Below are 22,634 nucleotides of genomic sequence, written 5' to 3' on the forward strand. Positions count from 1 at the left end.
TTACACTGTAATGTGTGTTATTATCAGCTCAGGAATAGCCAGGACTACAAGTGAATACACATACATTAACACGAACGCCACAAGCTAGGAAAAGGGAAATATAATTCAGATGCAGTGATTTTATTTGACTGTCTTCATTATTATAATCCTGACCACTATGTAGTTATATACATAGTGCTGCAGGCTTGCAAAGACACTGCACACTGTGCTCTCTAATCCTCAGGAACGATATGGAAAAAGAATAGATTTGTAAATACTGCGGAAGGGAGAGAGACACTAAAGTGTATGCCCTGTCCCCACCGACCCTGCATGGATGCAGACCATCTCACACTTATCCATGACTTTACCAGAAAACCTGCATGGGAAAAGTGCTCAGAAAGGCGTAGGCTTGAAAACAAGGATGTTCTGGCATAATGTTAAGGGGCTATGGATAGCTTTCAGTGCAATACCGGCACTAATCCCAGTCTCATCTCTGTGTTCAAACAGCAAATTAATTGGCACATGCACCTCACTGAGGATGTTTATGGCACACTCTGCAGACACACACAGCCAAAGAGGTCATGTTTTGAACCTGTAAATTATTCACGCATTTTACATTTTAAATAAACCTGCAGATTTATTGTATGATAGTACAGCATGTGCCTTTTTAACCAAAAGCTCAGCATCACACAACACTTTAATCTTCCATTTAAACATACACAGTCCTACAACACAGCTCAGTTCAGCTAGGAAAGCTACATAATGAATTCATTTACTGAGGGCCCTGGCTACGCTGTTCTTAAGGATGTTTACCTACAGCAAGAACAGTGGCAGTGGTTCTGGTGTTGTAACATTTAATCGCTTTAACCTGTTCTCAGCACAGTAATAGCAAACAGTCACCTAGAGCAAAACGAAGAGACCATTTAAGGGACACTACATTTAATCACAAATGCATGAAACAGTAGACCAGAGGATCTCACGCACTTAATACAAGTAAGAATTAGAAACTTGTTATGAGATCACTTTGCTGTAATGTCTGCACTAACTACGCCACACCATCCACCACACAGGAAGACTGGATGCATGAAAGGCATTGCACCATGTACTAACATTGCTTGGGTTGAAATTGTTAGGTTGGGAGGGGGGAGAGCAGGGTGTTCTGTGCAAATATACACTTGCATTATTACATTAGTTTACAGGTCAGAAACACTCCTGTAGCCATTTGCCCACATGCCATCAGGCTCTTGTTTCAATTAGTTTTTATACTGTTTGCTTTGATTTTACCTGGGTCAGTTGAAAACAGTATCATTACTTGCAGACACAGTGTGGCTTTTGTGCTACATGTCTCATCCTTTCAAATTGTCATAAAGTCCCGAGCTGGTGTAACTGAGCACCCTCTATGGATGCCACAAGTTGTTACCAAGACATGTTCAGATACGATTCTTCATTTGCCACAGGGATTCCTCATCGCAACGGAGATTCGAATTTCAACACTGTTTGATGACTTACAGCAAGTGAAGTTCCCCTGAAGTCTGGAATTAAGTATCTATGACCCAAATGAGCTACAGGTTACATAGCAACTCCTTGATCACAGAAAGTTTATGCCATTTTATTGCTGTTTCATTTATCAACGTGTGTCAAACCTTAGGCCTGTTACTCTAAAGGATCAAGTGCTATTTTTATTAAAGAATTTCAAATTCTCAACAAAAACCACGTTCAGTAGATTTTTAAATACCCAAAGGAGGTAAATTTGGATCCTACTCCTGAACATGTGATTTTTCACTTAAGGAGGGAGCATGATAATGCGTTGCTGATTAGTTCTGAATGTTACTGAAACTCCTACAGCGTCAACTAAAATTAAATGCTAATCAAAACACAGACAGTCATACTAAAGAAACAGAGGAAGGAAATCTGTATCGAACATCTGATCTTGAATTAAAATAGACCAGCAATAGTGTGTAAGTTTTCAAACAGATGAGACGTTTAGCTGTTATCAGGTAGCATACTGGCAGTGGTTTTAGAATAATTATACCAAACTTGCACCCACATGTATTCTCTGACTCTGCAAGTTTCACTCATCTTAGACAAAATACTAAAGCAAGTCAATTCAAGTATACTAAAAAGTAATGAGACACAGAAAGATCTTTTTAAACCAAAGTTGCTTTTTTCATCGTCTTCAAGAATTTTGGGAAAATTTCACCACACTGAAAAATTTCTCACTTATATGTCTTGCCTCTAGCTTTAGATAAAACTAACCAGAAGAAGAAATAAAGTTGGAAACAAACCATTGTTAGCTTGTGAGACTAAATGCATGTCCTCAGTGGACTGCCAGTTCATTGTCTAAACTTCAATGTTTTGGTAGCTTTTGGTAAACATACAAACTTTTGGTTGATTATCTAGACACCACTGACACATGTAAAGATTGTTGGTAAAGTAATTATCTAATTAAAACAGACATAACCTAAAACGATATTTTTTTTCTTGCTGTAAAACACCAGCAGCATATTAACAAGATGCACAAGCTCCCCTTCTGTGCCTATTCAGAATTTTTCATTTGGTTAGTAAGTAATGAGAAATAATGAAAAACTGATCTTGAAATATCATTAACAGTTTAAGGAATAAAGCTCTGCTATTTCCTGAATTCATTCCATGCCATCTTTAATAAAGGAGTTTATGCAGATCCCTTCTGCTTACTAAAATGAAGTCAGCTCATGTTTCCTACATGGTTAAATAGCCCCAACACCAGAGACATACAAAATGTTATACTGAATTTTAATCTTTGTAAAACATCATTACACCACACACTGTTATTATAAATCTTTTCAATAACATCCATTATAGAACTCAGTAAAGAGCACTGTCTACTACTAGGTACTGTCAAATATTTCTGGCAGTATTGGGAATTGACTACAGCATATTTCTTTTTTAAAATTAAGAGTTAACCTACATATTCTGAACTTGCAAATAATACACAACAGATTGTACTTCCATATAGGCTGCAGAGACATTCACTCATTTTTTTCTGATTTGTATATAAGATTAAATTTTCTATAACATTATGAAAGAAAATTAATAACTTATATAGCTAGGATGCTAGTAGTTATTTATAATCATATTAATCAAAAGATGACTGAAAAATTCAAAGTTGATTATTGTGAAGTGCACAAAATCTAGAATATAGGGACTTTTCACAGTACATTATACTAAGTCAACATATAATAGAATAAAAGCTGTAAAGCCAAAATCTTCATTTAAAAATTTAGTGTTTCTGACATCATCTTCCACCATTCCATCAACTCTTCTTTCTCCTCTTCTTGTCTTTCAGACAATGACTCCAGTTCAAAATCAACCTGAGTAAGGAAAACGATCAAAAGAACATTAGTAAGATTTGCAGAGAGAGAGAAGTGTAGGCTTGTAAGAGTCATTTATTGAAAGAAGGTGTTTAACACAGACATGGGGTTTAGGGAGGTACCTTCCATTTTAGATTTATTCCAGAGTCTCTCAGGGCTGATTTAAATATATGCAGTACTAGCATAACAGTACAATAAGCTTATCTAAAAAATGCACATAAGTGAGCAATATTTCCAAAAGAAACCAGACATTTGTCCAGTTTTGACTTGTGTAAACACATATTGTCAAAAAATACAGGTCAATGAAATTAAATTTGAATAATAACCAGCCACAAAAATCTTCTAGTATATAATAAAAAGTATCATCCTCATATTGCTGTCTAACACCTAGCAGTGCAGACCTCCAGCATATCAAAACACAAAACCCAAATTTTATCCCATCAAGAAGATCTAGCATTTATTAATGTTAAGAGTGGAATCCAGACCTGGACAGATGATGAATTAAAAATGCTCCTGAACTCTTAGATGCAGCTAGGTCTTATTCACGGTATATGTTGGCCATCTACAGAAAATGTAGCTCTATCAACCATCTTTCTGCACAGAGCTGAACAGTGGTTTAAACCTACGTAGGTAGTTACTTGACAATTTAGATTAAAAATACCAAGTCTCAATGAAAACAACAACGTGTCTTACTTTTTATGTTGTGCTATCTAAAGATATTCTGCAATCTTTTGTCTGATTGGCTATTCACACACCAACCAATATTAAAAAAAAAAGTATAAGTATCCTAATATTACCCCCTCTGTGTCTTTTCACTTTAAGTAAGACCAATAGGAGATCAAATGAGTTTACAATGAGATTACTCTCAGTTTCTTGTGCAGCAAGCACTAGAACATCAGAGTTCCAGTCTGTCTTCTAAATTGGTGTGTTCTGAAATATTCTGAAAAAATCACCTCCTGTGTATATGTACACCGTGAAGGAAAAAAAAAAAAAATATATACTTTTTTTTAATATAAAATAAATGATAAATAAACCTAGACATGAATACTTACCACAACTGCAGGGCTAAAGGGCACAGCCACTTTTTTAGTTATTGCTAGATAGCCTGGTGCTGAGGCTGTAAGTTTGTAATTTCCAGGCACAAGCAATCTCCAGTAATCACCATCCTTGGCTGTAGAGAAAAAGGATACCAAAAAAATCCAAATAAATATGTATAAAACTAATTACACAGCTAATAAAAAGGGACCATACATATAGTCGAAGACTTTTGTATTCCTCTCAGCTCTTTCCTTTCGTCTGTCTGTAAGGATTCTCCTGTAAGGGCTGTATAAATATATCATTACAGATTTTCTTCTTTTCAGGTAACGAAAACAGAGATTTAAACTCTGAAATTGTGCTGTAGCCCCCATGAAGGATTTTGCCTCTGCTGAGGCTGAAGGTTCTCCAGCCCACTGAAGAAAAGGAAAATATGGGACATTATTCTACTTCAGAAGCACCTCCCAGACAATGTACAGATCCTTTGAAGTGTCTGAGTTTGTTTGCAAGGCAATGTGAATTCTTAAGGTCCCTCAGTATTCTGAAAAGCCAAATGTAAACACATTTTATTATCATCAAATTTAAATAAATAGGATCACCTTTCTAAGTTTCATTTGCAGAGAAAGCAATAAATCATAATTTCCTAAAAAATTCCACGTGTATCAGCCCTGAGGCATAATTATCTAGATGTGTCAGTATCCAGGGAATGTCTAGTGCTTTCTTTTCTTCTTTTTAGCTAAACAAAGACATGAAAGTTTGATCCACTCGGGTCAAAGAAAGGCCCCTGTTGAATTGAGTGTGGCTGCAGATCATCTTGTTCAGCCACAGAATAAAAACACACCATCCTCCTGTCTAGAAATGACCCTCTCCCATTTTCACTCAGACTCACCAGAAGTGGGGAATCATCTAATTTGTCACAGACTAACATTCTGATTTTCTCGATCTCCAGAAAACATTGCAAGGCTGTTCTAAAGGTCAGTTAGCAATCCATTTAAAAGACTTGCCCATGCTCTTACTGCCAGCTCCTTAAATGCTTTTTCAGCACATCTGCAGCTACACAGAGCACAGAGGGAAACATTACTTAAATGTCTACAATTCGCACGGTCAAAAAATGTCAGTAGTCATTCCAGTTGTTCCCAGACTTTTCTCTTCATAGAACAAAAAGGAAAAAAATACTGCTGCAGAGCTACGATAATGATCTATTCTAATTCCTGGCACTGGAAGAAAGCTGAATTTTAACTCATGAACAAAGGAGCAGGGGGAAAAAAAGCCAAGGAATATTTATCCTTCTTTTTGAATGTGCTAATATTCAAGTACTTGTTTTCCTCACTGTTTTGAAAATACATGACTTCAAGGCTTATACACACACAACAATGTGAGAGGATTCATGAACAGATGCTTTTTTGTACCACAGAAGCATGAGCTGTAGTACCGTATGCATCACTCACTCATATCTCAAAATACCTCTTTACGCAGCTTATTCCCTTTTTATTATCGCTGAAAATGTATTTCCTCTATACTTTTTTCCTTCTTATATACAGTGAAAGAAGGTGGCTAACATTATCACAGATTGTCCTCCTGCTGTCAGAAATGCTGCAGGTGATGTGAGAACAAACACAAATCGAAGCCAACTGAAGGGTCTACCAGTCCTGTTCATAGTATACTGCACCTCTGTAACAGTATAGTAGGACATATAATTGAGAAAATTACTGTAATGTAAGATTATGCATAAAACAATGATATTTTATTATTGTTTTTCTAATTAGTATCTTGTGCAAACAACAAAAAATGTCAATCACGATAAGAAAGCATGGGTCTCCAGGAAAGACTGCAAGTTGGAACAATGCAAGCTACATTTGAATTCATTCCTAGAATAAAGCACAACACCACCAAGGAGGTGACATACAATTTTCTGTGAACATCAATGTGATATTTTCCTCTTCTTACAATCACCCCTCTAAAAAAATGATGTCACATAATTGTAAACAGCAGAGAGAACTTATTTTCGCATGAGAAAGTTATGTAAACTGAAAATCTGTCAAGAATTTACATACCAAAAAGTATGATCACATCATAAGTAATATAACAGTTTTAGACTACAATTTAGCCCTCAAACTCAAAACGGCACTGCTGACAGGACTTTAAATCCTGGCAGAAACACAGCTTTCACCACAAACCAGAAGGCAAACTAAGGATGAATAACCAAGAGACACCAGAACCAATTCACCTCAGAGATCCGTAAAGTCCAAACCAGTCTCTAGCTACTTTGAGAGCAAAATATAAGAGAAAGATTCATGAAATACTGCAGGCAACAAGCTTCTTGAGGCACGACATGCTTTCCTGGCTTCAAAATTGTGCTCCCTTAAGGCTTCAGCTAATAAGATCTGAAACAGCTACAGGTGCCAAGCAGAGGGAGAAGCAGTATATTCTAGTACTTCTTGTTTTGATGAGGTATAACACTCACCTGATGTAATGTCATGGCTTATCCCCTCCACAGAAATTGTAGCATTTGCTATTGGATTGCCCTGAAGGTCTTTAACAAACCCCTTAACTCCTCGATGAATCTACAATAAATAAATAAAGTCAGCATGGGAGAACACTGGAAAATTCTTAAGAAAAGATGGTATTTTCACCAGGGAATTATCTATTAACATATCTAATGATGGATATTATGTATACCACAGTCTACATGCCAAAAACTATCATGAATAATTGCTAAACATTATAATGGAACAAACAGTGAAGAGGAAAAATAGTCCAGCTGGTAGTTATACTAATTTCTCTGTGAAATGCAAGCATTTCTCAGAAATGTGCAACAAATCACAATACATGTGAATGCAGACTTGAAAGTCTTTGTCTCTAGGGATTAATGAATGTGCTGAAAAGCTTTGAAAGGTAGCCTAAAAAAATTATTATTTTTTTAAAAATTTCATCAGTTGTAAGGATTTAGGGATAATAATGGACATAACTGCTTAAAAGTGAAATGTTAAAAAGGTTGAATACAGGCACTTGGACTCTGATGTGTAGTCCCTTTGTGAGATGCTTGAGCTCTCTACTGTATACTCAAAACATCCAGGCCTTTGAGCTAGGACCACATAGAGTCACAATATTCCCCACTCCCTCTCTCTGTGAGGGAAAGGCAATGGTGGGTCATGTCCTAGTTTCTTTTTGCCTCTTAAGCCGCAAACTCCAGGCAACAGCTCCAGCAGCAGCCAATCTGCTGGTTCCCGGCATATATGAAATTAAAGCACCAATTTGGACGCAGTGTGTGGAGAGGCCAGCCCTGCTGGTATTTTTTAAGCGTGGTCTGAAAGCAGACTGAGCTCCTCAGAGGCAAGAGGCTGGGATCAACTACCTTTTCACAGCCTGAGATATGGAGCTCTCAGTGCTGGGGAGAATGGGACATTCTGAACCTGTGCAGAGATGCATCTCATTCAGAGCTTGGAAATTAAGCAGGGAAGAGCTGTGGAATTTGGCTTCTTTCTGATTCTGTGGCATTTGAAAAGACTTGTGGATTGCACATTTTATTTTGAGATTTTGATGTTCCCCTTTACAAATCTATATGGTGTATTCAGCTCCTATAATTTAGTTCACCAGATTACTCCAAGTTATGCTGTGGGAGAAGCTTGACACAGACTGGCTTAGAAAAGCAAAAAGTACATATTTGCCCTGTCCTCAGCAATCACGGGGGAGCTGGAGCATAGAGCTGGACCTCTTATCCTGTAGGAGGATAAAAACCAATGCCAGATAGACCATCTGAACTGCGTGGATAAAGCCAGCAGCTCTGCAGGAGCAAAGGAAGTTGGCAAAATAATCTCTTACACATTAGTAATTTTGAAAATGCAGTGACATCATAGTTTTCCATGAGTCAGAGGTAATTAACCTGTGTGCAAAGGAGCTGAACAATTTGAGATGGATCCCATAATAAATGGGTAAAATCCTGCAGGGAAGATACAGCTTTTACCTCAGCTCACATACAACTTACTAACAGAAGGGTAGAATGCAAACATTTCCAATTTTTCAGATTTCTGGCTAATGGAAGAGTTTCTGCACAAAAAAACTACTAAAGAAATTAATGTATCATTTGACCAGCTCGGCTAACAAAAATATGTTCCTGACTTCACAATTCCAGGTATGCAGCCATTAATGATATCAGATATATTAGTGATCTTTAACTACAATATCCAGGTTTCAAAAATTCAGACCTCTCACACTGTTTGGAACAATCAACAAACACAACAAAAAACCCCAAGCCCCGAAACCACACACAGATCTATTTCAGGGGTCTTAACTCCTAACATCCCATTAGCACAAGGTTATCTAAACCCGTGACTACGCTTTACAGTTCTAACTAGATTTGCTATAATTTTTAACGGAATCATCATACAGGCAGCTCTACGTTGAATATCATCAGCTCATGCAATTGGAGAGCAATGCGGTATCTACAAAGCTGGGTTTAGAGATGTCCCCTGATGTTACACTGAACTGCCAGGCAGCTACGGTCTAACCCAACCGTTTCGGGTCCCTATACAATCAGAGTGATTCACCTCATGCCTGTAGGCACACTTTGCTGTCTGTAGAGGGCAATCCATCTCCTTTCAGTATGCACATCAGTGCTGGAGGGGATGAATTATACACTCTAGTCATGTGAGTTTCTTTTCATTTAGAAAGCCAACACAAATCATATAAATTAAATGTCTGTAACAGCTTAAGTAGTGTAAGATAAATTCTGTAACATCTTTCTTCTTTTCCTCTCTTCCACATGCTTAGAAAGATCAGGCAGGATTTACCCCCTTAGAGACATGTAAGAATTATGAAGTATTAATTGAATTAATATGAAATTTTGAATTAGATGTTTACACAGCACAAAGTTTAGAGTTTTGCCATCCTTTTTTGTTACCTGCTCAATGTAATTGATAAGGGAGTTCTTGTTGTCCTCCCAGTAGCCCTTCAGAGTTTCTTCAGGTGGGAATTTTTCACAGCTAAGCTCCACTGTGATTTCAAAGCAGTTGCTGCTGAGGTAATTGAAATCCTGCATTCCTGCAATGCCAGAAAATAGAGTTAGTGATGCATTTTGCATGGGTCTGAGGAAAACAGAGTGAAGGGGGACATGTGAGATGCTTTTGAAAAAGAGATTTATAAAGACTGGCCAAAAATTTGGCTTTTTGTCTCTGAAGATGTAGGCTTTCAACTTGTAAGATTTTACAAGAAAAGCATCCGTTTGCTAAAGAATATTCTTTGTCAAGCTTCTCAGCATAGATTCCAAATATTTTTAATTTTCTACCCCCAAAAAAATACATCTGCAAACTTCCTATAAACTCCATTTACAAGTATTTTTTTCCATTATTAAGGTAATTTCCCACCCACCCAAAGCCTCTGCAAAATTAGTAATCAATACATTAAGAGAAATATTATTATTAATGCAACCTTAATCATAAGAATTTAAAAATATATACAGTGGCATCATCACTAGGAATAAAAACTTGATGGGCAAGATGAACTCTCTTACATTTCTGAGCCCCTCCACTTCCTACATTGGCTACTTTCTCAAATCAGTCAATTGATAACCAAAGTGATTTCCAGTTCTGTAACTGGATCAATCAGTTGGAAAGAGACTGTGGCTGTCCCCAGGAGGGTTATAAATATATTCTTTGCAGAAGCTGATGTAGAATTCGCTTTTGCCTTCCCAGTCTAGTTAGCTAGCAGTGTCAGTGGATTCCTAAATGGAGAGTTGAAAAGAAAAATGCTACCAAGCATTTTGAGCACTCCCAGGGAGGTCACTGAGGGATTTCGAAGTGTTTCAAGCACTGCTAAATCGTTCAGCCCTACGTTACCACATGGAAGCTACACGTGAGACTAATATGAGAGAGTAACACAGACAGTCTCTCTAATATGAGAGACTAATAAAGAGACTAATGCAGTCTCTTTACCAAAGCACTGGTGCCGCGCACTGGTCCAGAAACGTCCAGAGAGCTGATGTCATACCCAAAAGGGAACACTGAGGGCAGCAAACAGATTGAGTCAGGTGGGATTTTGCCAACACATTAGGGTGAACTATTTTCAGTCAAACAGGCAACAAGACTCCTAACTACTGATATGAACAGGGACTTTTCAGATTCCTAAAAGAACCTTTTAATTTCTAAGCCTTTTATTAAATGGCTGAAAAAGGAGAAAACAGAAGGCAAAGATGCTCCTGGGAGGGACGGCTCTGATGTCCCACCAGGCAGAATGCAGGATGGACTGTTCAGCAGCAGAGCATGGACTGTTCAGAGAGCAGCAGAGTCATGAGTAAAATCCTGACAGCAGTGCTGACTGCCAGACATCTGTTTCAGACACTAGATAATATTGTTTTTCTTTAGTTTTGCCTTTCTTCTACAAGAAAGAAAGAAAAATCCATGAAGAGAACTGGGAGCTGAAGGACACAATGTAATTTTACTGTGGTGCAAATAACTCTTGACCATTACTGTTCCAGTTCTCTGGAAGTTTCTGCCTCCCTCCCATCTCCCAAAGCAAGTTGATACTCAGGGGTGCCCTAGTTTCTCAAGGACAGAATAAAGAAGTAATGTATTTTCCACTTTTGTACACAATGCCTATATTCTACAGTTTGTTTCCCAGCTTCTGGCCTGGGCCACAGTTTATATCTGTTGCTCCTGAAATAATTCAGCTTGCATCTCTGAGCTACAGGCTGTGATCTGAAACTCTGGACCAGAGAATGGGGTGAAGAAAGCTTTGATCTAAACTGTGGCCACTACATCTGTAATCTGCAGGGCATCAGGCTGGCTACATACAATTAGCACTTCACCTGCTCGTTCAATATGGCAATTAGGTGCAACATCCAAGAAATCAACACATTTCAAAAGATTATTCAACACTGCAGGAACTTTGCTGCCACTGGTCAAGCTCTCTAACTGCCCTATTCCTTCTTGTTATGCACATGGCATACATCCCATGCACACACACTGCCACACTCCCAAAGCCTCGTGTTTAAAGAAAGGATAGCACAAAACTAACTTTCCTACACTTTAATAGGGACCAGTTTTTGAAGATCAGAAAGGTTTAGCAGGCCTCAGATACAAATGAGATTCATGTCCTTCACTACTGACCATGAGCAGGGCTTTTCTTTGAAACTGAGCAACACAAACACTCCTCTGTTGCACTGCTCCACTATCTTGAAGTATGACAGTGTCTCCATAGTAGTACTCAAATAAATAAGCTTAGAATATGGTACAAAATTAACTTCTTCGGCTTTTCGAAATGGGAACTCCAACCTTCACAAAGAAAATGGAGTGCAGGGTGTGCCCCTGGCACCCAGGCGTCAGAATTACTCAGACTTTGAATTACAAGCTACAACACTAAGCTAGTTCAGCTTCTGCACATATAAAGACAGTAACTTTTAGCAGGACAGGATGAATTTGAGCATTGTGCATAATAGAGAGAATATGTACCTCCTCCTGCACACGTATAAAAATCCTAAAAAAAAATTTACCTAACATTGCTTCCAAAAGTGGTAACATGAAAGAACAAATTAATTGAGTGCCAAGACTGATTTGAGAGTATCTGAAAATAAAAAGACACTTAAACAATAGCCTAATAGTACAGCAATGCAGGCTGCTTTGAAATGCTATTTTTGCAATGACACAAATTGATTAGACTCAGGTGACTCTGTAATGACAGAACAAGCAGAACAGGCATGTGACTAGTTAGCAATTAATTGCTATCTGCTCTTCTCATTTATGTTTCCAAATAGATTTTCCACACAAAATCTACATTAAAAAAATATTATCAATGTTGAAAAGTTACACACTCAACAGCTAAGGAAATGCCAAAATTAAAGCTGTCTGTGCAAATTTAATTTGATTTTCTTGTGCATAAGTGAAATCATTAATTACATACTGATAGGGAGAAGATCAGAGTTAAAAATACCATGGACTTTATGTGCAGGCTTGTTTTTTCCCGGGGTCTGGTGCCTAAAAGGGCCTTTCCTAAACACAGAAAAATGACCTCTTTGCCTTTGCTTACAGCTCTCTGAAAAACCTAAAAGGATCAGCTAACTAGAGATGACAAATAATACAAAGCAAAAGTAACAGGCATCATGGTCACAGATTTAGCACAAACGATGTTGGGGTGTTTTCTCTATGTCCCTCCTCCACAGAAGAAGGTAGCAAAGCAGGTAACGGTGAGAAAAACCTCACAGCAAAGTGTATTCAGAGACAGAAGCAAGTGTCAAATATTCCCGTACATCATCTGCTCTCTCTACCTCAAAGCCTGAACAGAGAATTGCCACCTCACCTGAGGTTGATAGAGAAATTCTGGTTTGACAAGAGGGAAGGACAGAACACAGATGCAATGGAGGGTTCATCTTTACTTCCAATTTGAGACAAGGGCTGCTACCAGAGTTTTCTGCCACCAGACATTCAGCCTTACTGCTGAAAGATCCCAGGTATTCAGAAAAATGTGGGCAAAAAGCAACCCATACTCACACAAGAGAGCCACCCATATATTATCCCTGCATACTGAGGAACTAATGAGGACTACTGCTGACCCATCGTATAGTGCTGTCTTTTACAGAAGGTAGAAGTTCCTGTGAGCAAGTGATACAGGAGAAGAAATTGATGCAGCACCACCGGAGGCACCCTAATACTCTCTATAGGGCAACAGAAACTTTAGTAATTTATTAGAAACAAATATCAGCCCTTCCCTTCCTAGGTCAGAGCTCTTGGTCTGAATAGATACTGTCCAAGGCAGCATCTAGGAGAGCACAGCCTTTCTCACTTAGCTCGGCTGTCCTCTGCTCTCTCTTTTTTCCTCCTGTCACCACTGTTCTGATAAAGCCACGCACTCCTTTCTACACCAGACACAGCTCCAGTACCTACTCTCACCTCTTTTCTATCTCTATGCCCAGACACATTGCTCCAGTTGTCCTTCTTTCTCTGTAAACATGTGGCAAGTCATCTTTTATTTTGCCTCCATTCAGCCCAGGGAGATCACACAGGGATATGAGCCGCACCTGTAGATACCCACAGGACGCTGAGCTGCTCTTGCCCCCTCACAGGACCCAGAACAGCCCACAGCAACCCAAAGGTGCAAAGAAGTGTCCCCTTGACTCCAAACTGGAGCAGATATCATGGAGACAAGGTCTTCAGAGAGTTTCTTTTGATAAATTCTGAGCTCTGGTAAGGATATACAATGAAATACTTTTCCTAAAGCAATACAAATGGCTTTTCAATAGCTTATATCACTGCTAACTTTGAGTGTGTTACCATACAGATAGCCAAAGGTCACTGATGCAACAGATAACTTACATACCACATTTCAGTTTCCAGACAGAGCTTTTCAGATTAAAGCTTCCAAGAAAATTTCACTTGAACTAAGTAATGCTTAGTTATTTTCCTTAGCACTAGACATGGAAACAACAGAGTTGTAATTTTGCTGAATTATTTTTGTTTTTCTTAAGTCAGCCTGTGGCAAACATTACCATGGAGGTTTTGTTCAAAAGTCGCAGCTTGCCAGTTGATTTCTATACTTGGGAAAAAAAAAAAACGACTCATGCTGTCCAAAGTATATTGTCACCTCCCAATTTTTTTATTATCTGTACCGTATTAGGATCATAGATCCTGGTTAGAACTAGGATTTCTGTCCACTAACTTCTGTACAAATACATGAGAAAAAGAAAGGGCTCACTTGGGGATTTTGCAGTTTAACTTACAATAAGATCCAAAAGGAGGAAATAATTTCAACTTTCCAGTAAGTTTTTCCAATGGAAAAATGTGCCTTTGGCTTGTGCCCTTTAGTCAGAATCAAAGCATTTCATCAAAACAATGGAGAGATTTTTATAACTTTTTCCTAAGGAAAAGAAGCTGAAGCTAAATATGTCCATATTTTTATAGTTAATACTTCATTAAGATAATTTTTGGACTGAATTGAAACAAAAATTAACTATTAAATCTCTCAATGTTTTGTTTATGTTGAGGTTTTTTCAAATTATGCAAACTGTTTTGTCAAGGGTGTTTTAATAGTTCCAATTTGAAGTCTGTTGAAAGCTTCACACAAGGGGAAACTTTTGCTTTTCAGTCAAATGCAGAAATGTCAACGATTTAGTTTACACCCCGTCCCTGGTACCTGTGGTACCACAGCAGAGGAAGCACATGCTGCTCCTGTGAAGATTGAGAATAACAACTCTAAGTTTAAGCAAGTGATCACTGCCTGTGTCAGTGCTACCAGTCATTGTTCTCCTTCTAATTTCTTCATACAAGATTAATTATTTTCCTTTTTTAGTACCCCCTTCACAGTAACAGAAGCAGAATTAAGCTACCACCTAAGCTGTCCTAATGCTTTGAGAGATTCCTACTCATTCCAGGTAAAAACTAAGAATTCATTCATAGACTGTAATTGAATAGTAAAAGAAGAGCAAACAATACAACTGGTATGTGTGTTCAAAGTTATCTGGAACAAATCAACAAAGCCAATGCACAAACAAATCACTCCAACATAGCTGAGTTTCTAGTTCAGAAATCCCCAGCTCATTTTTCACTCCAAAGTTTTGTCCAAGTTTAGAAGACACAGAAGACTCAAAAATTTAGATTTAGATCCTGACATCTTTTTGCCTCAGTTTACAAAGAAAGGGACATATTAAATTTCTTAGTAAAAAGAAATAAAATGTCTTGTTTCAGGCTACTCTTCTAGACTTCTCTTGGAAAATTAACATTGAAGTGGTGATAATAGCTCTGCTGTTCCTCTTCACACAGAAAACTCTACCAAAGCTGTGGGAGCACTGGGCACAAATTAAGCCACAAAGTATGGAGATGCAAGTATCTTCATGGCTGGATTTTGTTCCCATGGAAATCAAAGGCCAAACTCCTATTGTCAATAATATTGCAAAGCCAGGCCTCTCCACTTCTTTCAAGATTGGATGCTTTCATTATTGAGGTTAAAATGAACAGTAGTAGCCTGCTCTCTCTCATCAGGGTTTGTGAGGGGATATTTTTATTTTATTTTTTTTTAAAACTAAAAAAACAACCTCTGAGGTTCTCATGATAGCATAACGATCACTCACCCACTGTAGAATTAGTAAATTTGCAAACCTTGAGTGGAGAAACACTGTATAAAAAGCAATAAAATAGTAATATTTTAATAAACATCATGATGAGCTTTATGGGATTGTGTAGATGTAGTGTCGTGAGTTATCTTTCTCTGATTTAACCACACCAAAAGTTGTGAATAACTTGGTGGTATTCCAGTCTGTAATGAAACCAGTGAAAACTCAAGCTTAAAAAAGCCACCAGTGACACTGAACCCCCATGCAGTGGGGCTCACCTCCTGGCACGCTGTACCATGCACCACCATTAGTTGTTCCATCCACAAAGCTGCTGTCATCATCATTTTTACGACAGGGTGGTCTGTTTGGATCAGACATAGCAGGATTAAAAGAAGAGTAACTGCGAGCCAGGCTCTGAAAAATAGCATCATCGGGGCAGGAGCTGTACTCGTGAGCACTCCCTAGGGAGGAAAAAAAAAAAGTCAAGGAACAAGGATTATTAAAAAGGCAGTCATACCGACTGGGCTCACAACCTAGATTACCAGCACTGCACACCGGGACTGTGCCTGGAAATTCTCTATACATGGGTAAGTGCTCTACAGCACCACAAACTAATATAGCATTATCTTAATAACATTAATATTTCCCCAATACTTCATCAATGGGGCAACCATTGATGTGCAGGCAATTATTAAGGTGACTATTCATATCAATCCTAATATTTATAAAAATATTCAAAGTACACCACAAAATCTGAGCTATTCTAGGCTTTAGATATATTTTTAATACATACAGTACATAGAAAAAGGTCTCTCCCTAAAGAGTTTTACAGTCTGATATTAAAAGGATTTGGAACTAAACTGCAAAAAAGTAGATTGAAGGAGACAATCACAAACAATACCATCATCTCATGACCATTTCAGTCATGTGCACATCCCCTAGTGGCAGAAAAAACAAACTAATATTGCTGTGTGCTAAATGATAACATCTGCCACAATGTGATCCCTTTTATATGGGACCAATACTGAGAAAGCAGAAACAATGATGGTTGATTCTATTACCATGCTACCGTTTTCAGAAATTCACTTTTTAAAGGCGCAAGTAGAGAAACTTCAGATCATACAGGCAGCCTAGAAACATCTCTCTCGCTTCAGTTAACAGGGTACAAACAGCTCCAGCTAATTTAAGAGCTAAGTTGCCATGATTAAAACATCTGAGGGATCACGATTCCCTCGGGTATTACATCATTTTCGTGATGTAACTCTACTGAAGCAAACTATCATCTGCAAAACTGGAAAACATGGTCATACAGTGACTAGCTTTAACAATGTGATTAATATGCTAGCATAAGTCATTGTAAACATCATGTCACTGTGTGGTAAAGTGGACCTTAGGTAGCAGTGAAATAATCATAGAATGTAATTTCTATCTCCTACTGTTTAACATTAACTTCTATTACATACCACTCCGAGTCTCATCATAAGGATAGTTTGCAACAAGGTCTCCTCCATGAAGATTGGCAGAGAGCACAAAGGGAATATCCATAATCCAGTGAATGACACCTTTTGTTTCAGGAGCAAGCTACAACAAAATAGCATTACAAGCAGTTATAAATGGAAAATTCAATGTGGTACCTTATTAAATTGTATATAGTGGACTTAATTATTATCACATATATCCTGCAAGACATTTAAATGAAAAGCAATTTTATTTTGGTTTCAGAGAACTGAATCAGTCCTTTAAATCAGATTTATAATTATAAAATAAGTAGATTAATGTAAGTCTAAAACTGGTCTAAATTAGTTCAGAATAAGACCCCAAATAAAGCAATCTCAATCTTGTATTTCTTCCCATTATGGCTAAAAAAAGCCTACAAAATTTTAAACCCAGGAAAATAAACTAATTCAAAATAAATGTTGGTAAGCTTTTCTCTGCACAATAAGTAAAATTACTTAATTTAATAATTTGAATTTGAAGACAGAATATTGCTATTAAGGCCACAATCCTATGGGACTGCAGTCACAGCACTGTATTTTCTAAAACCTCCTCTGGGGGTAAACACAAGAAGATAAAAAAATCCCTCCAGATATAGGCCTTTATATTTAAGGCTTAAGCTTAACAAAAATGTGTGTATGATATGTGAGAATAGCTATCTAGCTAGCAACGTAATTAAGCACAATACACAAGTGAATTTCTGGCAGTGGTAAAAATGCAGAATATCTGCAAGAATAGCTTCAAACCAAGGGAGAGGCTACACAATCTCCAGCCTTAAGAATAAAACATGTTTTGAGTGAGAAATTGTCTCAGGATTAAGCAATGTGGATCAAAAGGGTTTACTACAGCAAGCCATTTTGAGAAAAACTTCAAGAAGCTCCAGACGGATAAATATAACAAAATGAACAAAATATTTAGAAGAATGTGAGTGATAAAGACCACGCACACATCTCTTAGCGGTTGCTAAGAACCTGCTTGCATAAAAGGGAAGACGTGAACATGGAAGTGACCCAATACTCAGTCCCTACTTACCTTAGGATTCTGGTCCACAGCTTTTTTCATGTTTTTCAGCAGATGGTTGTTTGGGCCACCTTCTTTCTCATTAACATAGACTATTCTATCAAGATCAGGGAAATTTCGGTTTAGATCTATCCCTTGGGCGTTACTCCGACCGACAAACCAATCTTTAAGTTCACCAGGCTGAATGAGGAAAGAGAACAGAAAGAGGAGATGAGCAGATTCAGGAGGTTATATATCAAGCTTTATATGGGTATATTTAGCCATACAAATTCAAATCATGGGTTTACTTCTCATGTTCTTGAGAATAAGAAGGGATCAAGTGGGAATAAAAACTTATGAAGCACCAAGAGCTGAGTCACCCTGTTTCTTCCGAGAGCTTTATGGGAACAAACCCACCTCTGTTTCATGGAGGGTCTTGGCAGAGAGGATCATTCTCATAGTGGCAGATCTGGACTAATTATGGGCAAAATTACCAGCAGCATCAGATTTTCCAGTGCCTGCTGCGTCTTTCCCTGAAATCTGGTTTTTCCCCATTGCCTCATGCCTGTGCTCATGAATTACAGATCTTATTTTAGTGAGCCTCAGAGCAGCTGTAGATTTATCAGCCAGCCTTGAGGAACATCTGCATCTATTTCACAGTTCCTCTAAATAGCTTCAAGGTAAAGAAGAACCTTAACTTCACTTTAGCTAGGATTTTTATGGTGGCTGTCAGCTACATTCGTTGCAGTGGTGACACTGAATAAAGAAGCAGTGAGAATTTTTGTAAAATTTTTTTCTTTAAGCTGATTCCCTAAAATAGGTATTGGGTTGCATTAAGGAAATGCCTTCAGAGCACATAGTTTTCCCTAGCTTGTCTCTGTAAGCTTTCAGTACTCTGTAAAGAAGGTTTAATTTGATTACTTGTTTTAATATCAGGGTATATTGAATTTACTGTTACACACTGTGATCAAGATACTTCTAAATTAGAATAACAGCAGCACTAAAGAAATTTGTATAAATCATATGTAATTTGTAAGGCAAAGATGTAAAAGCAAGTGTACTTTGACTAAGGAGCAAAAATTTCAAATAATAATATTACAAAATCTCTACAAAGAGAGATTTCAAGGAAGTAAAACACTGCACCAATCTGAGGACAGGTTCTGCTTCATTGCCACGAGAGGGAGACATATGACTGAATATGGCTTAAAGAGTTCTGCAGGTTGGGTTGTTTGGGTTTTTTTAAAGACTTCATGAGAATCAGTCTAATAGAGATCTTAATAGGATTTGACTTATTTAACCACAAACAAATAAGCACAAAAAAAAGATTTGACATCTCCATAATAGTTTAAAAAATTAAATACACCTTGTAAGATAAGAAAATTCCTTTCTTTTTTTTTTTTAGAATATAATACATGCCAGAAGCTGTATATAACAGGGTCCTGTTTAGCCTCTATTTGCTGATTATGTGTTAACACATTACATGTTTCTTGACTGAGTCACCATCTTAAAATGCATGCTAAATTTTCTTGACTAATAGCTTAATTAAACTACCTCATGCCTGAAATTGAGAATCAGAGTTATTCATATTAAAAAGATGGCTCACAAAGTTTGCCTGTTTTGGGAACAAGCTCTGATAAATGTGATTAATTCATGTAAGTGCATTTACATAAGAATATTCTTAAAGGAAACATCAACTTTCCCTCTTCTACCACTTTTGAAACATCATGTATTACTAGAAGTTACTTGTTTAGGAAGCAGCTCAGTCAATGAACTTAGTTGAAAGACTATGCATGAAACATAAACATAATTATATTTTAAAATACAGTAAACTCATATGAAAGACAGCTATTTGTTGAAAACCCAAGCATGAAACCCTCCTTGTTAAACAGGACAAGCCTACTGTACTATTAGGAAGTACTTCAGTTCCGCTGTTCCAGTCAACAATCACTACCAAGAGTTCATGTACCTGTAAAACTGCTACTCCAAGTGCCATTAAGATCCTAAGGTTGACACAGACATCGGTAATTATTCTTATATATGTAGCCTTACAAACCTGGGATGCTGCCTTCTCAAAGCCATCCGGGTTCAAAGATGGCATGATATGGATACGTGTGCTATGGATCAAGTTGATAATCGTTTCGTTTCCTTTCTGGTATTCGTTACACAAGTACTGAGCCAAGAAGATGAGCAGCTCCCTTCCGACAGCTTCATTCCCATGCATATTCCCAACATATTTAAACTCCGGTTCTCCTGCAAGAAAAAAGAAGAACATGTCTTAGAACAACACATTAAAATCACCCATGGACTAGAGCATACAGCACACCCGAGATGTGGGTATCAACTGGTCACAGTATCTCCAGGAAGGTACAAGCCTCCTTCAGAAAAGCAGATTTCATTTTTTTCCTAAATTCTTACTAAACAAATAATAGTTTATATTCAGCTGTTTTGCTGTTATGCCAGCAGAGAAAGAATACCAGAGGACAATACAGACTACATGGTATGCCAAAATAAATGCTAAGTACGGCCATTAACATTACTACTGTTGAGATCTAATGCAATTGATGCCTCAGTACTACAAAAGAGTGTCTTGAATAGGTAGTTTTTAAATATATAAACTGACACAAACAGAGCTTCTTATCTTTAATGTTCTAAGATTAGGTTAAGCTTATCACACTACACATGCATTAAACTGCAATTCTTTTACCAAAGCATTGCCAGTGAACAGCTGTTGATCCTAATGATCTGAAAAACCTTATTTAGTAGTTGCTTTGGGTATTCAGCTCAGACTTTACAAAACAAGGGCAATAACCTAACTCATAAAATGAATCTTTCCCATTTAACATTCCAATAAACAGTCCAGTATTAAATATATATATAAACATTCTACATATATTAATGAATACATACATGGAATAACTAGACATATATTTAATGTTGCTTTTATATACATTGTATAATCATGTCTAATATTCAATGTATAATATTTATTTAATATATATTCCATATACATTAATATATATTCAATATATAAATAAGCCGTCCAATATTCTCAATTGTTCATTAGTCACATTCTCATGACCCTAGACATGAAAAAACATATGAGATAGGTCATAGAGCTGTGAAGGCTATACTTTTTAAAAGACTACAGTTTGACCCCTGATTCCAGAAAGGTTTTAGTATAATGTAAATACCTGAATTACATTTAAAGGATTTTTCTGGAACTAAAAGGAAGAATATGCTAGGTTTTGGGTTTAAATGCTTTTTCCTTAACTTTTTCTTTTTAAATGCAGTTCTTTTGCTGTAATACCTTTAATCAAACATTCTGCTGATTATATGCTCTGACTAGTCTTTGAACACACTTTGCAATAGCCTTCAGCACTATCACAGGGGCAAAATCAAGCCAGGAAGAGTGTTACACAAACAAGACCTAAATAATTGTTAATCAAGCACACAGCCGTATCTACTTACGGCTCTTCAGCCTGTGCTTGTTAACCTTAATCCAGTGATAAAATGCTAGCAGACACAGGCCTATTAATACCGTGACTTCTTTCCTTCCAGCTAAGATGTTTCTGTACATACGTATTCATCCCTGATTATTTTTTTTCAGGTAGGTTAAAAAGTTTTCTAGTTTCAGTGAAATAGCTTCATTTTTACCTGACATGCACAATGCCATTACTGTGAGCAAACCCCTCCATTTCCTCTTCTGGCAATGAGCTCCTATTTGCTGTCTTTTCTTATCTGTTAATACCAGGGAATGCAAGAGGTCTAATCATCAAGACCGTGCAACCAACCCTATCCATCAACCCTATCCCATTAAAACAGATGGATACTATTTGATAAAATACACACCACTGCACATCACATAGTCTCATAATTAGAGTACTCATGTATATGTATACTGGCACACTACTTATAGGAAAATTGCTTCACAAGCTAACAGGTGAAGTTGTTATTGTAATAAATATAAACACAGTTGCATTCTGCATTTTTGGTTTTCCCTAGAAGACCACTAAGGAACCCTGAAGGAGAAATAATTTATCCAGATTCCCAGCCCTGTGCATTAATCCCCTGCCTTTCCCAACTGAATTTTACAGGCCTGGCTCAAATGAAGAAATAGAAACATATGTTTCCTATAGAGCTACTTCTTGCCCCCCTCCCCAAAGTATCATTAACAGTGTTTAGAAAGGTTCATGAAACAGGTACAGGGTCTATAGGGAACCAAGAGTACAGTCTCATCTACAGCATATCTTCAGTGGTAATGACCCATTTCAAATGAGCATTAAAAGCTAAAAGGAGTTCAGGAGGAGGTAGAGTCAATGGAAATATGGAAAGTCTTTCCTATGAACAGTGATTGAAGAAATCAGCCCTATTTTCCTTAGGAAGCATAATAAGGGACAGTCAAATATACTGGCCATCGTGGCATGGAGGAATTGGCCTGGAAAGCAGCACTTCCCTACACCACAAAACAAGAGACAGTGATTTTCAATGAAAGGAAACAATGTCTGGTTTTAGGCTGATAACGAAAAAATAACATTACTTGTAACAGAAAGTGTGAAAACAGTATTCAAAGAATCCCATTGGCAATGAGGTATCAGCAGAACTCCAAGTTACCAAGCACTAAAAAACTCATCTTAAAGTTAATGCAAAAGAACGAAAAGGGGAAGATAACAGAGAGTTGGATAACAGCCGTGCTTCAAAATTTGTGTTCATATTTTAGCTCCCCAGGGCATTTCCTTACGCCT

The 22,634-nt window shown here is 37.5% G+C and overlaps 1 protein-coding gene across 1 annotated transcript in view; it reads right to left on the reverse strand.

The window, feature by feature from the left end:
* Nucleotides 1-589: 589 nt before the first annotated feature.
* Nucleotides 590-22,634, reverse strand: part of CPE (carboxypeptidase E) — a 59,379-nt gene continuing 37,334 nt past the window's right edge. Inside the window, exons 2-9 of the mRNA XM_014944149.1 lie at nucleotides 19,946-20,142; nucleotides 17,926-18,093; nucleotides 16,863-16,980; nucleotides 15,678-15,860; nucleotides 9,265-9,404; nucleotides 6,829-6,928; nucleotides 4,382-4,500; nucleotides 590-3,329 (exon numbers count right to left, since the gene is read on the reverse strand). Coding sequence (XP_014799635.1) covers nucleotides 3,231-3,329; nucleotides 4,382-4,500; nucleotides 6,829-6,928; nucleotides 9,265-9,404; nucleotides 15,678-15,860; nucleotides 16,863-16,980; nucleotides 17,926-18,093; nucleotides 19,946-20,142 — 1,124 coding nt within the window. The 3' untranslated portion in view covers nucleotides 590-3,230. The remainder of the gene's footprint in view (nucleotides 3,330-4,381; nucleotides 4,501-6,828; nucleotides 6,929-9,264; nucleotides 9,405-15,677; nucleotides 15,861-16,862; nucleotides 16,981-17,925; nucleotides 18,094-19,945; nucleotides 20,143-22,634) is intronic.

The sequence above is a fragment of the Calidris pugnax genome, unplaced genomic scaffold (assembly GCF_001431845.1).
Source record: "Calidris pugnax isolate Ruff unplaced genomic scaffold, ASM143184v1 scaffold15, whole genome shotgun sequence".
In the NCBI taxonomy this organism is placed as follows: domain Eukaryota; kingdom Metazoa; phylum Chordata; class Aves; order Charadriiformes; family Scolopacidae; genus Calidris; species Calidris pugnax.